Consider the following 13,788-nt stretch of genomic DNA (forward strand, 5'->3'; position numbering starts at 1 on the left):
GAGCTGTTCAATTCTGCAGGGAGCTTCCCCACTGGGTCCGCATGGAAGTCTGTTAACTCTTCGCTCCCCACAGTGGGGAGTTCAGACAACTCCCTCACATCCCCCACTGACAGTAGCTCTGTCATTATCCATTTGCTTCTCTCAACATCCTGAACTCAGCCCCTTATAAGAACCAGATCTGCCCAGTGCGGCCCAGACAGTTTACGTCAGACAAACAGCAGCGCCTGTATCACAAGAGGCCCTCTCTTTCCTGCCAGCAGCATCTTTAGAACAGGAAGCAGCGAGAGGGGGGGGGATCAATAGATGTGATCTGCTTCTTGGCCAGCGCTATCTTGTGGTGCCGCTGGAGCATGGGGCTCATGTTGTCGTAGTGGAGTGAGCTCATAGCTCTATAAAGACTACAGTGACATCGCTGTGGAGCAGCTAAATATAATCCTCTGCTGGAGACTGAAAAACTTAATTGCCCGGGCCACAGAGCAGCATGGTCCCCCCCCCCCCCCCACCCCCAGCGGTAACCCTGCACGAGCCCCCAGCCTACGGACTATTGATCCAGGGCTCGCTCTCCATCGGTACCATAAACACCGCTCTCTCTCTCCATCTCTGCCTCTTCCCCTCACGTATCGCTTACTTTCTCTTTTCCTGTTTTTCCGTCTCCTCCACTTCCCTTTTGTTTGCCTCCATAGATCTGCACATCATAAATCTCTGTCAGCTTCTCCAGAGTGTCTGACATATCCGTTAATAAAGAGGCCCCTCCCCTCCCTTCAGGTCCTCCCCCTGCGCTCCCTCCTTCTCCCTGCCAGTGCAGGACTAATGAATGAGAAACTCCAAAATTAGGGGCCTCTCCCTCGTAGATTAGAATGTGTCCCTATGGAGTGCCGGGCTAGCCTCCAACCAAACCACAGCAGTCCACCTCCCCCACTCCCTATTTTTCATATTCTGTCTGCAACAGAAACACACTCAGACCTATGAGCACATGGGCCCATGCAACGGTGGTACCGACACCCCTAGAGTCTTTTGGCCCCTTACTCCCCTGATGGTCCTTAACCTGGAACCAGACAGGGAGGCATCCTCAATATTTCAACTAAGTGTGTTTTGGAATCTCCATTCCCTTCCTTTCTCCCAAAGGGCCACCCTAACCCCTCCCTAGGCCCTTTTTTCTATTTCCATTTTTGCCCGGCGAGAACACACACCGAGCACACTTGGTGGCATTCACACCTCTCCGCAAATTTCTGTGACTTTAGTCAGGCTTTTCAGCGTGGTGTCCGCTCTCTCAGAAATGAATCCCTGGCTGTGTGTTAGAGCGGTAAAAGGTGGCAGTGGCCCCTGGAGGAGAGGTCAACGTGGCAGCTGCCAGTGGGTTCTGGCGGTGGCGGGAGGCTGAGCCGGGCTGAGAGGGGGTCTGTCAGGAGCTAATTGAGTTCGTCCTACCAGCGCCGACTCTGGGGCCAGTGGCTTATCAGGCCACATCGCCTGGGGCCCTCTAGACAGATCTGCCCCTACCAGGGCATCTGATATCACCATCACCCTGCCTGCACATGTCAACCCCCGCCTCCTCTACCACACACACCCCTTCCCCTCCACTTACCCAGTCTGATCAGGTAGCAAGGATGTGACACTTTGGGATGAGGTTAGCAAATGTTATGGAATGGTGTTTTTGGCATCTGGTGGCCTTGGGAGTGAAAAAGGACATCGGGAATATATTCAATGTTTGAGTAGAGCCTCTAGGTTCGTACTGTGTGCTTGTGATTTACACATGAAACGGGGACAGAGCTTAAATCGCCCCGAGAACAGTGGAGGATGTCAGTATCTTCCACTGGTGAGCAGGAAGCTCTCAGCAGGAATACTTACAAATTGGCTCAATTAGACCCCGAATGTTCTGCGTTCTTACGACAGTGTCAGCCGACGTTCAGAGTGTCGCTTTCGGGCGAGGGAAGTGTCGAGACGTGAGAAAATGAGCGCTCTTCTGTTCTCCTCTCGGAAGTCGGGGAACAGAGAGTGCGAGACGAGCCGCCAGATCATTAGGCCAGCTAATCCTGGTCACAGCAGCACCAGTGGAATGATATTAGGGATCTGAAATACTGTTAGGAGGGCCAGGTGGAATCAGATTAAAACCAAACTGCGCAGTGTGCGTTTGCGGGCCCATAACCCACTACTCAGCATGAATTTTGATCAGTACAAAGGGAACAAAAGGAGGAGGAACAGAGAGAGAAAAAGAGAGGGGGAGAGATACTGTATCTTAGACGAGCGCTGCTCCTTTGGGCAGCCAGGCAGCAGAATTTGAAATGCTCTTACCTTGAGGAAGGAAGGAAGCCAGAACTATAGATTTTACAGCATCAAGTCTCAGGGAGTTCAGCAGACCCTTTCCTGTCTGCCCTGTCTGTGTAGCACACAAGCTAATTAGCACCTGCCCCACATATTGAATTATTTATCACAACTATTGCTGCTGTCAAACTATTTAAACCTCATAATTCATTTTTCCATACAATGGTATTTATAGATTTAAATTGGTCCTGTCCCATTAGAGATTACGAATATTTATAGAAATATTTTAGACTATTTGATTAATACGCCAGGTTCAAGTGGTTAGTATTCCCTCAGTATCATTAATCAATATATGCAGGCTTGTTAAAAACATAAGCATAGCAGTGGTATAATGTGTCATAGCAGAATGAGTTAAGGGGATTCTAGCCAGCACATTTATTATAAATGACCACATTGAGCTGGAGGGGAAACAGTTAAGACACTTATGCAATTATGCTAAGTGTCACCCTGAAGATGGCCTTTGAACCGGGGTTAAGCTTACTCTGAATTTGTGAAATAAAAGTTAAATGGAGCCATCTTGTGCTCCTGCGTTTTTAATATATAGCCTTTAATAAGCCAAGTGCAGGTGCCCTATCGCGCAGGTGCACATATCCATCTGAAACAGAGAACATAAAGCAGATGAACACAGAGCCGTGCATTAATTTATGGGGATGCAATCTGCATTTATTATCAAGAGCGGCAAGTTCTATTTTAGAAAGGCATGAAATGGATTCACTTTTTCAATTTCTTCCTGCAAGGACATTAAAGAGTACAAGTGGGTAATTTTTTAAACGGCAAATCTGAATAACTGCCCCGCATGCCATCAGCAGTATTAAATGTATTTTTTTTATACTAAGAGTAGTTAAAGGGAAAAAGGTGCATTGGGCACGTGTTCTTCAGCAGAATGGTAGTTGTGTATCAGTTTTATATAGCTAAGGCTTTATATTGCAAGAAGAATTCCAGGAGTACTCAAGCAAAGGGCTTATTCCACAAGGTCAACGGTTTTAACAGGGGGCATTTTTTATTATTTATTTTAGCAGTTAACCTTTTTGTGAATTTCCAGAAGTGGTAGGCACCTGGAGCTCCGATGAATATACATGACAGCAGGGAGAAAAACCTGGGAATGAGATTTAATTTGACACGCTGACCCCCATCTCCACGGGCCCAGGAAGCCAGGGTGAGAAAATAAGGTTGACCCACTGACCCCCGGGCCTGAACCCCTCCGTCACCCACCCTCACAATTAAATCAGCCTCAGAGAGCAAGAGGCAGTCCGGCGGACCGATAGGGGACACAGCGGAGGCCTTCTCGTTTCCTGTTTCCTCTGAAGCACTCTGAGACAGACAGCTATCGTCCAATCAGGCTGATAGAGCCCCCCCCCTCCTCCTCACCCCGTGCTGATGGTAAACTGACATGTCAAATATGTAAACATTGCCATTAGTTGGCAATATGCTAATGGAACTAATGTGCTAAGGCACAACTTCGGGCTGTCTAGCTGCCACTCACTAGGAACCCCTGTGTCTGAATTTGCATAAGCCATGCAAGGCTCAATTTTGTTAATGCAGGCAAGTGCAGGTGACCTCTCACCCCTTCCGTGGTTCCTAATGCAAAGGGGTGTGTGTGTATGTAAGTGTGTGACCTTGCCTTGACCCTAAGAGGTCACTATGTCTACACAGCATCCCCAATACATTGAGTTATCCATCTCCTCCACCGGTCCACCCCTTCAGTTCACTCCATTTGCGGAGGGAAAAACGAGTTGAACATGTCCAGGCGAAGTTTTTTCCCCCATTGTTCTCCCAGTGCAATTTCAAGTTAAAGGTTATAGAGCGAGACTGAAATAGATTTATATGGGCAAGGAAGGCTTCAGAGTGCATTTTGTGGCCACAGCCAAAAGGCTGCACTTTAGTCTGCACACGTTACAGCATCATATTGCATGTACTCCAAAATACAGTTATTAGGTAGACAGTGAAAAAGTCAATATCTTGCCATCATGTTTCCTTTTGGTTGACTGCTGACTCAAGGAGACAAGCCAAGGTCCACTCTGCTCTCTAAACTATGGAGATGCCCCACACTAGATGTGCTCTGTGTGTGTGTGTGTGTGTGTGTGTGTGCGTGTGTGTGTGTGTGTGTGTGTTTGTGCACTTATTTGAGTGCTCCATCTCTCCCTCTTTTTCATCCTCCCTGTGTCCCTCTTTCACTTTCCTTTCTCTCTCTGTGTGTTTGTGTTGTTTGGGCATGTGTGCCACTGTGTGCGGATGTAAAAACTGTAGTTTTACGCTGCAGCACTTTTTCAGCTGCCGTTTTGTTTGGCTAATGAAGCACTTAGAATCCCCCATTTGGTTCTCCAGTTTACAACATACAGTGAAGAACATTGGAAATACTGGGGAAAAAAATTACTATAGTTGATTTATTTAAATGAAAAAAACCCACCAACTGTTTCATCACATAAAATCGACATAACGTGTCATCTCCCACCTTTTCTGCCTCCCGTTAAAGCAGTGGCACTGTGTAGTAGAGTTACAAGCAGTGTGATTGATTAACTATAAACTTGACGTAACTTCTAGTTAAAGCAAAAGAGCATTTGTGTTGTAATTGTCATGTGTCCACAGAATCATGATACTAAATGTCAATCAAGTATTTACCGGTTTAGTTATTTATGTCACTCCACTGGTTGATTAGATAAATGTATGCTCTCCGTAGACCTCTGCTAATAATCTCTTCTCCTCCTCTCTTTCCCACCAACCCTCCCCCTCCTCCCCTCACCCTTCCTTCAGGCTGCTGAATAGAATGGCCGCTGATGACCGGCACCTACCCTCCAGTTGTGGGTCCTACATCAAGACGGAGCCATCCAGTCCCTCCTCAGTTATTGACACGGTCAGTCACCACAGCCCCAGCGGGAACTCAGACGCCAGTGGCGGCTATGTCAGCACGATGAACAGCCACTCCAACAGCCACTCCAACAGCCACTCCAACGGCCTGGACTCTCCACCTATGTTCACCCCCGGCGGGCTCGGGGCCGGCACCTGCCGCAAGCGCTATGACGACTGCTCCAGCACCATCATGGAGGACTCGTCCATAAAGTGCGAATACATGTTGAACTCCCTCCCCAAGAGGCTGTGCCTGGTCTGTGGAGATATAGCCTCGGGGTATCACTATGGGGTGGCCTCTTGTGAGGCCTGCAAAGCCTTTTTTAAAAGGACAATACAAGGTATTTTTCTCCTCTCACCTCCCCCCTTAACTCAACACAAGTCATTTCATCCCATGTCGCTGCATCACAGCACATAATAACACCCTCCTTACAAGACACCTTTGCCCTCACAACAACACTGAAACATACTCAGTCCACGCAATTCACTATGTAAAAGAAAAAAGGAAAAATCACTGGAGTGTGAAAGATGTTTTCCCCCCCACCCCTGAGACCCGCAACCTCCATAACAAATATTTGTTGTTCAACTGTACAATACAGTACATAACTACTATATGATAACATTACAAACCCTGCAAACGTATTAACTGTTTTTAAATGATTATTTATCAGTTAGAAAATCGATATAAAATAACGTGATTTTTTTTTTATTGAATTTCTTTTCGAAAATTCTCCTATGCATTTCATGCTTTCACTATTTTTATAACAGCTTCCTGTACTTTAAGAATCTGAGATTGATTTTATCCTATTTTTATCATTTCTATAGATCAATTGAATAATCGATAGAATAATATATAATGAAAATATCCCTTGCAGTGTACAGACTTTTCAGAAACTGAGATGATAAGAGTATTTGACCTGGGACAGGAGTATAGGTGTGATTACAGCATCTGTCATAGTGGGTGGTGTACGGGACATCATTGCTCTGGTCAGATCTGGTGGCGTGTAGGTTTTGTTTGCGTAGATGCCTCGCAGAACGTGCTTTATTATTCCTGTTTGTGTTTGTGTGCATGAGTATGTGTATTTGTTTGTTTGTGTGTGTGTATGCCTGGGGACTAGGGTGCGATTGGCTAACTGCAAGGCATGATGTATCACAGCTTCTCATTAGAGAGGCAATGAAAGGCCCCCCCCACTGTGAATCTGTGCGCTCCGCTCCAGATTAATCAGGAAGACGGAGATATTGTTGATCCTGGAAAAAATGTGCACAACAGGCACAGCTGTCCAGGTCTAAGCCCTGCCGGATTAGTAGAGCAACAGATATAGTGGAAGAAATAGGTAAAATGAGCCAAACGGTTGGAGTCTGGTGAAATTAAATGATTAAGAGTGGAATAGTCTGATCTCTAAACTAAAGGACATGGTATATCTATGGCTTTCTGTTCATCTTCAACAATAAAACGATTGCCGGCACTATGAGAATCCAGCTGCCTGTCTGGTTGTTGATTTTGGACCTTACAGCCCTATCAGCTTTAGACAGTCTATGTACCTTTAGCAGGCAAACAAAAGCATTAGGCCAAATCCTCATGTTTACCCATGCTGCCATCAGCAATCCTGTCTATTGACAAAAGATGAACATTTTTTCTCAAGTAACATAACTAGGCTTTTGTCCCCTCACTAAAAGTACATAGACGGCAACACAATGGAACAGAAAAAGGCATCGGGGAAGAAAGAGACGTCTTAAGTGGAGCAACGGCCCAAACAATTAAGAGGAAGGTACACGGACAAAAATTGAAAGCTCCTCTTTTTTCCCCGCTCACTTTGCATTGTCGATTTGAAATCCCTCTCTTTCTCTTCTTGGAGGGCTGCCTGTAATGGAGCTAATCTGCCGTCGTTTGTCCGAGCCACAGGAGTTTTGTCAATAACAATCAGCGTTTGGAAAGTGTAATTAAGGCCGAGGCTTTTCATTAGGAAGAAGGGAGGGGGCCGTCTCCAGGGACGGGCATGCCAATTAGAAACTCAGGCACGCGTCGCCGGGTAATTTCAGGGAAAGGAGGGGGAAAAAAAACCAGGACTTCTTTAGATTGGAGAGGGACCCTGCTGCTCTTTCAGAGGAGAGGAGGAGAGGCTTAATGGCATAATAATCAGACAGGGGTCCCAGGCAGAGGAGGCAGGAGGACGCAGGGACTTTTTGGGGGAGGAGTAAGCCTTTCTGAAATGATAAAAGAAACACATGCAGGACTGCCGGAGGAAAATGGAGGCGGTAAAAAGCGAGATGTACTGTAGAGCCCTTGAAAGAATGATAGGGTGCCGTTGATGAGAACTGATTAATTAAAGGAATAACGAGGCAGTCGAGGGTGGAGTGTGAGACGGCCCTCTCTAATGAGAGCAAAACAAAGGAGCTGTCTTTTCCAGCCCTTTATCACATTGTTCTATAGCACTTAGGGCAAACAACAAGCTAAGTTAACGTTAACCATGTACATGACAGTTTCTGTGTATATACTCTTTCATTTTAGTTGTTTAAAATATTTATTTACAAAGGCATTTATACACCGAGTAGCTTACTATTCTTGCTCAATTTCTTGCTCCAGCTTAACTTCTTTAGCTTATGCCTTTTACTTTTCCTTACAAGAGCGGAAGAAGAATCCATCTTCTGTCACCTATTCATCCAGTGAAAAGCCCCTTGAACTCTTACGTGCAGATAGTTACATTAGTCAAGGCCAGGCCCAAATTAATGTCAACCTAAATCTCCATCCATCCCAGAAATACGGCTGTTCTCATTGCTCCCTAATCATCCCGCCATTTCTGAACCCCACGTGCCCCACCAATCAAAAACATAAATCTCTTATTGAACCCTGTTTTCTTCCCATTTTGAACCCAAGTGTAAAATTGCTTGAAAACCGACTGAACTCAGTGGCCCCCTTTTTATATGAAGTAATAGACCTTGACAGTAAGCCTGTAAAAGTCAGTTTAGATTTTGATGAGAAATACCTGCCATTTTACTGTAATTTACTTACAAGACCTGACTTTCCCCTCTGTGCCCTGGCATGGGTCCTGAAAAGCCATAAAATAGATTGAGACAGATACTTATCAAGAGAAGAAGGGGGGGAAATCTTTTCTTCTCCCTTCACTCTGTAATGTTATTGGTAACCATACCATAACCTCTCTAAAGACAGATAAACCAGAGCATGGCCCCGGGGTTAAAGGGGTTCCCGCCAGTATGCTTCATTTCTGAAAGTGAAACTGGCCATGTTTTTACTCTAAAGCCACGATTTCCTGACATCATGTCTGACTGACAAGGTTATTGCAAAGCATTTGATTTTTTTTAAACTACTGAAAACACAAATTCCCAACTGAATCAGACACTTTGTTTAACTACTGTTCATATTCAGTCATTCTGGTCAATCCTGTAACCTTTATGTTACATTCATCGGTTCAGTTGTATTCAGGTAAAAAAGGTTGAATCATTCCTTGAGTGGAACATTTTGGTCAACAAACTAAAGATTGCTATGAAAAAAGAAACATTAATCGACACAAAAACAAGAAAGACACAATAATGTCTATCTTACAGTAATAATGCCAATTATGTTGGAAGTCAAAGTTAAATGCTTGAACATAAATATCTATATTTGCATTTGTTATTATGTCAGTTATAATCAAGACACAATCTAAACCCTAAATTATAGGTATATTTTACAAATAGTGTAAATGAATATTTTAGCATAATGAATTTGAATTCAAAGGCTTACCCCTCTGGTTACAAACATTACTGATAAAAACAAACATTTACCAGCATGAGAGATTATCATTTCTTAAATCAAATATATTCTTAACAAGTTCTGATCTATAAAGAATGCCCTATCCATTTGAATATAAACATTTGACTTTATATCACTATGAAATTAAATAAGTATTCCCAAAGGGGTCGGAGCTTATTGTAATTTAGCTCAGCTAAAAGACGTCAGGCTGGTTTTGAAATGGGACTTCAAATACTGATACTGAAACCTCTCCTAAATATAAACCCAACGTAGGGATGAGAAATGAGTTAATCCAGCCTTCGCTCTGCATCGAGCTACGAGAAGCCCCCTCTCACAGAGCATCTGACGCACGGAGGACTTTACAGGACAGGTGGACACGGTAGCACAGCAGTGTGTGAGCGTGTGTTTGTTTTTGTTTCTGGAGTGTGAGATAATAAAGGGCTAACTCTTAGTTAACCGCCAGGTGTGGTTTCAGCACGTGTCCCTGGGACCCCTGAGACTGGGTGGGGAGGGGAGAGGGAGAGGGAGAGAAATACCCCCATAAACAAAGAGTCCTCAGGGACACTCGGGGTTAACTGTGCCGGGTTAGGCGGTGAAAGCAAACCTGCGACACAGCGAAGTGAGAAGTAAAGATTTTTCAGATTTGCAATCAAAATGTTTCTTTTATGCATTTAGCCCCTGCAAATTGCTGATTGGTTAGTGTATAATGGGAACGCAGACTAAAAAGACCTCCAAGAGTTGATTCCAGCGCAGGGTGGCACTGATTGCCTCCTCCCAGCATATGGGAAATGGATAGAATTATGATGGTCTGGGTCTGCTATGACAACAGAGAAAACAGACAGAGGAAAGACAATCAGAGCTCATCAGCCGCCTTCCCTCACACCTTTATTTACCCCAATCCCAAAGAGATGAGGAGAATTAGCATAATGATTTCTAACCCAGATATAAGGAGGAATTTCTAATTATTTATAACATCTTGGGACCCTCCACTTGATCTGTCCAATAATGTTAACATAATTGCATAAGTTGTCAAAGGATGTTGGAGGGGCTAGTGGAGGAACGCCTGTGGAATATTACACAGCTTTCTGTTACTCTGTACAGAAAATACAGAGTGAGGGTCAGAGCTGAGAGCAGCTGCAATCCTGAACGGCCCCTGCCCAATTTAAAAAAGCTTCATCTGTAAAAGCGTTGCTGTACAACATGAGTATATTTACTACTTTTAACTGAAAGTGTTTGCTGACATTGTTACTGGCATGTATTTTAGTGGATAAGAAAGGTTATCATGATAATTAAATTAGATTTTTACTCAACCATTTTTTTTACTATACTGACAAAGACATAAACCCCAGGTTAAAAGAAAAGTTTAGAAAAATCCCAATGTCAAACGCTTTAAAGCTGAAAGCCCATTCAAAACGAGGATAATTCAAATTCCTAGGCTGAGGCAACCATTATATTGAAACCCTTTATTGAAAACCCCTGAATACAGTAAAATGTAGGGAATCAGACGGAAGCGGAGGCATTGCCTCACATATGCTGCCCTTCCTATCGCTAATGCTAGAGTAGAGCAAAGCCGGCTCTTTTATTGTGCAGCAGTGAAACTCTTTTTCATTGCTCCGTCCTGGAATCAGACGCTGCAGTTGAATAATGCATAAGGCCTCTTGCCTGTACACTATGTAAATAGTCAACAATGGCAACAGTGGTAACAACAGGTTTGGGTCTGCTGGAGTATTATGTAAAGTGGTCAGGGGCAGCGTGTCTGGCTCTCTTGCCTGCTATTGAGGCGGTGGCAGGCCCCTCTGAGCGCGGGGGACACGGCCCGGGGCCCGGAGGGGACACGCACAGAATTAATGAGGCCAATTTAGTGTTGGACCTGGGTGGCGTCTACTGATGGGTCCTAAAGGACTGTTGTAGCTTTACCTCCACCCCCACATCCCCCCTTTACCTCTTACTCCAGCTCCTCCTGCTGCCGGGACTCTCAGTGCTGCAAGGCTCTGCCCTCACAGGAGAACACCTGAGCCACCTGCACCACAGAAACTGATCCTATAGGAATCCATATGGTAACAAGTGCCCATGCCTGGTTGGCAAAAGATGATTTATTGTAGAGCATAGAGTGCACACTGGTGTTTATTACATCAGTAGCAGCAACCTGTTTACCATTAGGTTCTCTTTAGGTGAGACACACTACACTTTTTATACACTGGTCCATTTTGTGAGGCTATTTTGCTTCCATTATAGTGGAGAAAAAAAATCAAAATTACACACTTCATTTTTTTATGAATTAAGTTAACATTAGATCATGCCTCATTTGCATATTTAAACATAACATTTCAGAGAACTTGTAATTAAAAAATTGTGTTTGCCTTTGTGTAAGTAATCAACTGTTGAATATTCCTGATCATATCTTCTATTTGCATCTCAACCGTATTTTTCTAAAGTGTCTTGCAAAATGTTTGGCATTTTACAATGCATGTCTTTTAAGTTTCTTTTTTTCTAATTATCAGAGCCAGAAATCTCCACTTCAATAGCACTAACATAGACCAAACATTCCAGTTCCATTCTTATCTATATTATAATGTCATTCATAGCCTAATTTATGTAATATATATTCCTAAAAACATGTTGAAAATCGATTTACTGTTTTTTTAAATAATTGAGTCAAAATGACCCTTATAAAATGTACTTTAACTCTAATATATCAACAAAATCAATGACTTTGAACCAGGCTTCATCCAATGTTCACGTTTGTTTCCCAGATCTGTATTCAGATGAGCATATAACATTTCAGAAAACATAAAAAACTATTATTTTGTCTTGTTATAAAACAACCACGACATTTGTGTACATTACTGCTCACCTCATATTCACAATCATTAAGTTAAAAATTAGAATTCATAGGCCCTGTTTAAACCCTGATTGTGTTTGTGTTAACATGGTCTTCTCCTCCTTCTCCTCAGGTAACATAGAATACAGCTGTCCTGCCACAAATGAGTGTGAGATCACAAAACGGAGACGCAAGTCATGTCAGGCTTGTCGCTTCATGAAATGCCTCAAAGTGGGGATGCTCAAAGAAGGTAAGAAGAGTAAGAGCATTTTTATTATTCTTACACCCACAAATACACACACTCCAGCTGTTTTAGTTTATAATGTTTACATAAGATTCATGCAAATAAAGAAACCACCATTGATCTGATAAAGGAGCTGCTAGTGGAACATTACATTATCACATATTAGCTCTCATGGTACGTGTTTAATGAAGTCCCAGAATGCTTCAGCAATGAGTCCCACAGTATTTCTCATCTACAAGCCCAGAGCGAGAGCTGCATACAACAGTCAGGCTTGGACAACAGTTCCCCAGCCTCCCCCTGTCCTCCCCCTACCTACACAGCAGTAAATAATGTGCAGTTGAGCCGGGGACAGAAATATGCTGAATAGGTTGATCCTGCCGTCTGAGTAATAGAAATGTAACAGTATTCCGCCTGGGAAGGCTCTGGCCGGGTCCCTGAGCACACACTGGGCACAGCCTCAGCTCTCCCCGGCTTATTGATCCACTAAATGTTTTTCGAACATCTCAGCTCTCTTCCTGCGGATGGCTTTTTAAAGTCACGCCAGCAGGGAATTCAGTGACGATTAAACATGCTTCCGATGGATTTGTCTGGCTGGGTTTTCCCCACACACACCCCCCTCTGTGGCCCTGAGTGATCCCCCTGAGACCCCAGCACTTGGTTGCTCTTCCTTGGGGAGGCACCTATCCGATCTCCCCCTTGCATTAGCTGATGCATTCTCACCTGCCTCTCTCTTTCTCGTCCTCACTTGTTGGTCCAAAAGAGCCAGACAAATGAATAATGAAAGATATGTGGCTCGGGGTGAAGTGGCGGTGTTATATTTATTCAAGCCTCCTCTGGGAGTAGCTCAGGGGCTCTGTAAGGAAACATGTTTTCCTCGAGTGCTGATGAGTGCGGGTCAGGTAGCACTTAAGTACGACTGTCCCTCATGTTTATACAGTGGTATAAATACTGCCAGATAGTCGCTCTGATAAATGAAACTCTGTGCAAACTTCCACTTTTAAGTCCTCTGTCAGACTCTGTGCAGTGTATATATATCACACCATTATTCATCCCATTATTCATCGGAGAGCAGGATTTATAGATGCATATATATCCGGTCGCCACCTGAAGCCAGAGTCGTAGCCCGTATGGATCTCCACACAGTAACAGAATCCCCTGGACTGCATGCAGCCAGATAAAGCCTCAGTGCCAGAAAGACAGAGTAATCGCATTACTATCTGATGAAAAATGTATGCCAATATATCATCTTGGAGAATAAGAGACTACAAAAATATGTAGCCGTGGCTATAAATGAATGACCAGTGTCAAGTCGGAGTAAAAAGAGTGTAAAACTCAAATATGCAGACTTCGGCTAAGCCCGAGCTTCTAATGCTGCACACTTCTGTGTATTCAGCACATTCCCAGAATAAGAATGACCCTCATCTTTTAAACAGTGGATGTCATCACCACACGGCAACTATTATCACAGGCTGATTGAAGTCTTGCTCAGGTGTTATCGTCATAGATAGTCAAATAAAAAGCCATAAAAAAACGTTTTCCTTCAAAATATTATCACAAAAACAACACATCTATCATGATTAACAGAGAGATGTGGGGTGCATTTTTTTTTTTTCCACGATAGCTCTGCCTTGAGGCCAGGCACTTAAAAGCGTCACCAAGACGAAATGGAAAGAGGCACAGGGTCTCTGTCCACTGTAAGCTCTATGAAGCCACCAGCTCAACGCCGTGCTCAGGCCCGGGGTTTGGAGATGGTCACCGCTCATGTGACTGAGGTTGCCACTTACTTTCATTACTGCAGAAAGGTCA

General features: G+C 44.0%; 1 protein-coding gene across 1 annotated transcript in view; it reads left to right on the forward strand.

Moving 5' to 3' along the window:
• esrrb (estrogen-related receptor beta) overlaps window positions 1-13,788 on the forward strand; it is a 38,489-nt gene that overhangs the window by 7,796 nt on the left and 16,905 nt on the right. Inside the window, exons 2-3 of the mRNA XM_034124209.1 lie at window positions 5,074-5,507; window positions 11,872-11,988. Of these exons, the coding sequence (XP_033980100.1) occupies window positions 5,074-5,507; window positions 11,872-11,988 (551 nt within the window). The remainder of the gene's footprint in view (window positions 1-5,073; window positions 5,508-11,871; window positions 11,989-13,788) is intronic.

This window comes from Trematomus bernacchii, unplaced genomic scaffold (genome assembly GCF_902827165.1).
Source record: "Trematomus bernacchii unplaced genomic scaffold, fTreBer1.1, whole genome shotgun sequence".
In the NCBI taxonomy this organism is placed as follows: Eukaryota; Metazoa; Chordata; class Actinopteri; order Perciformes; family Nototheniidae; genus Trematomus; species Trematomus bernacchii.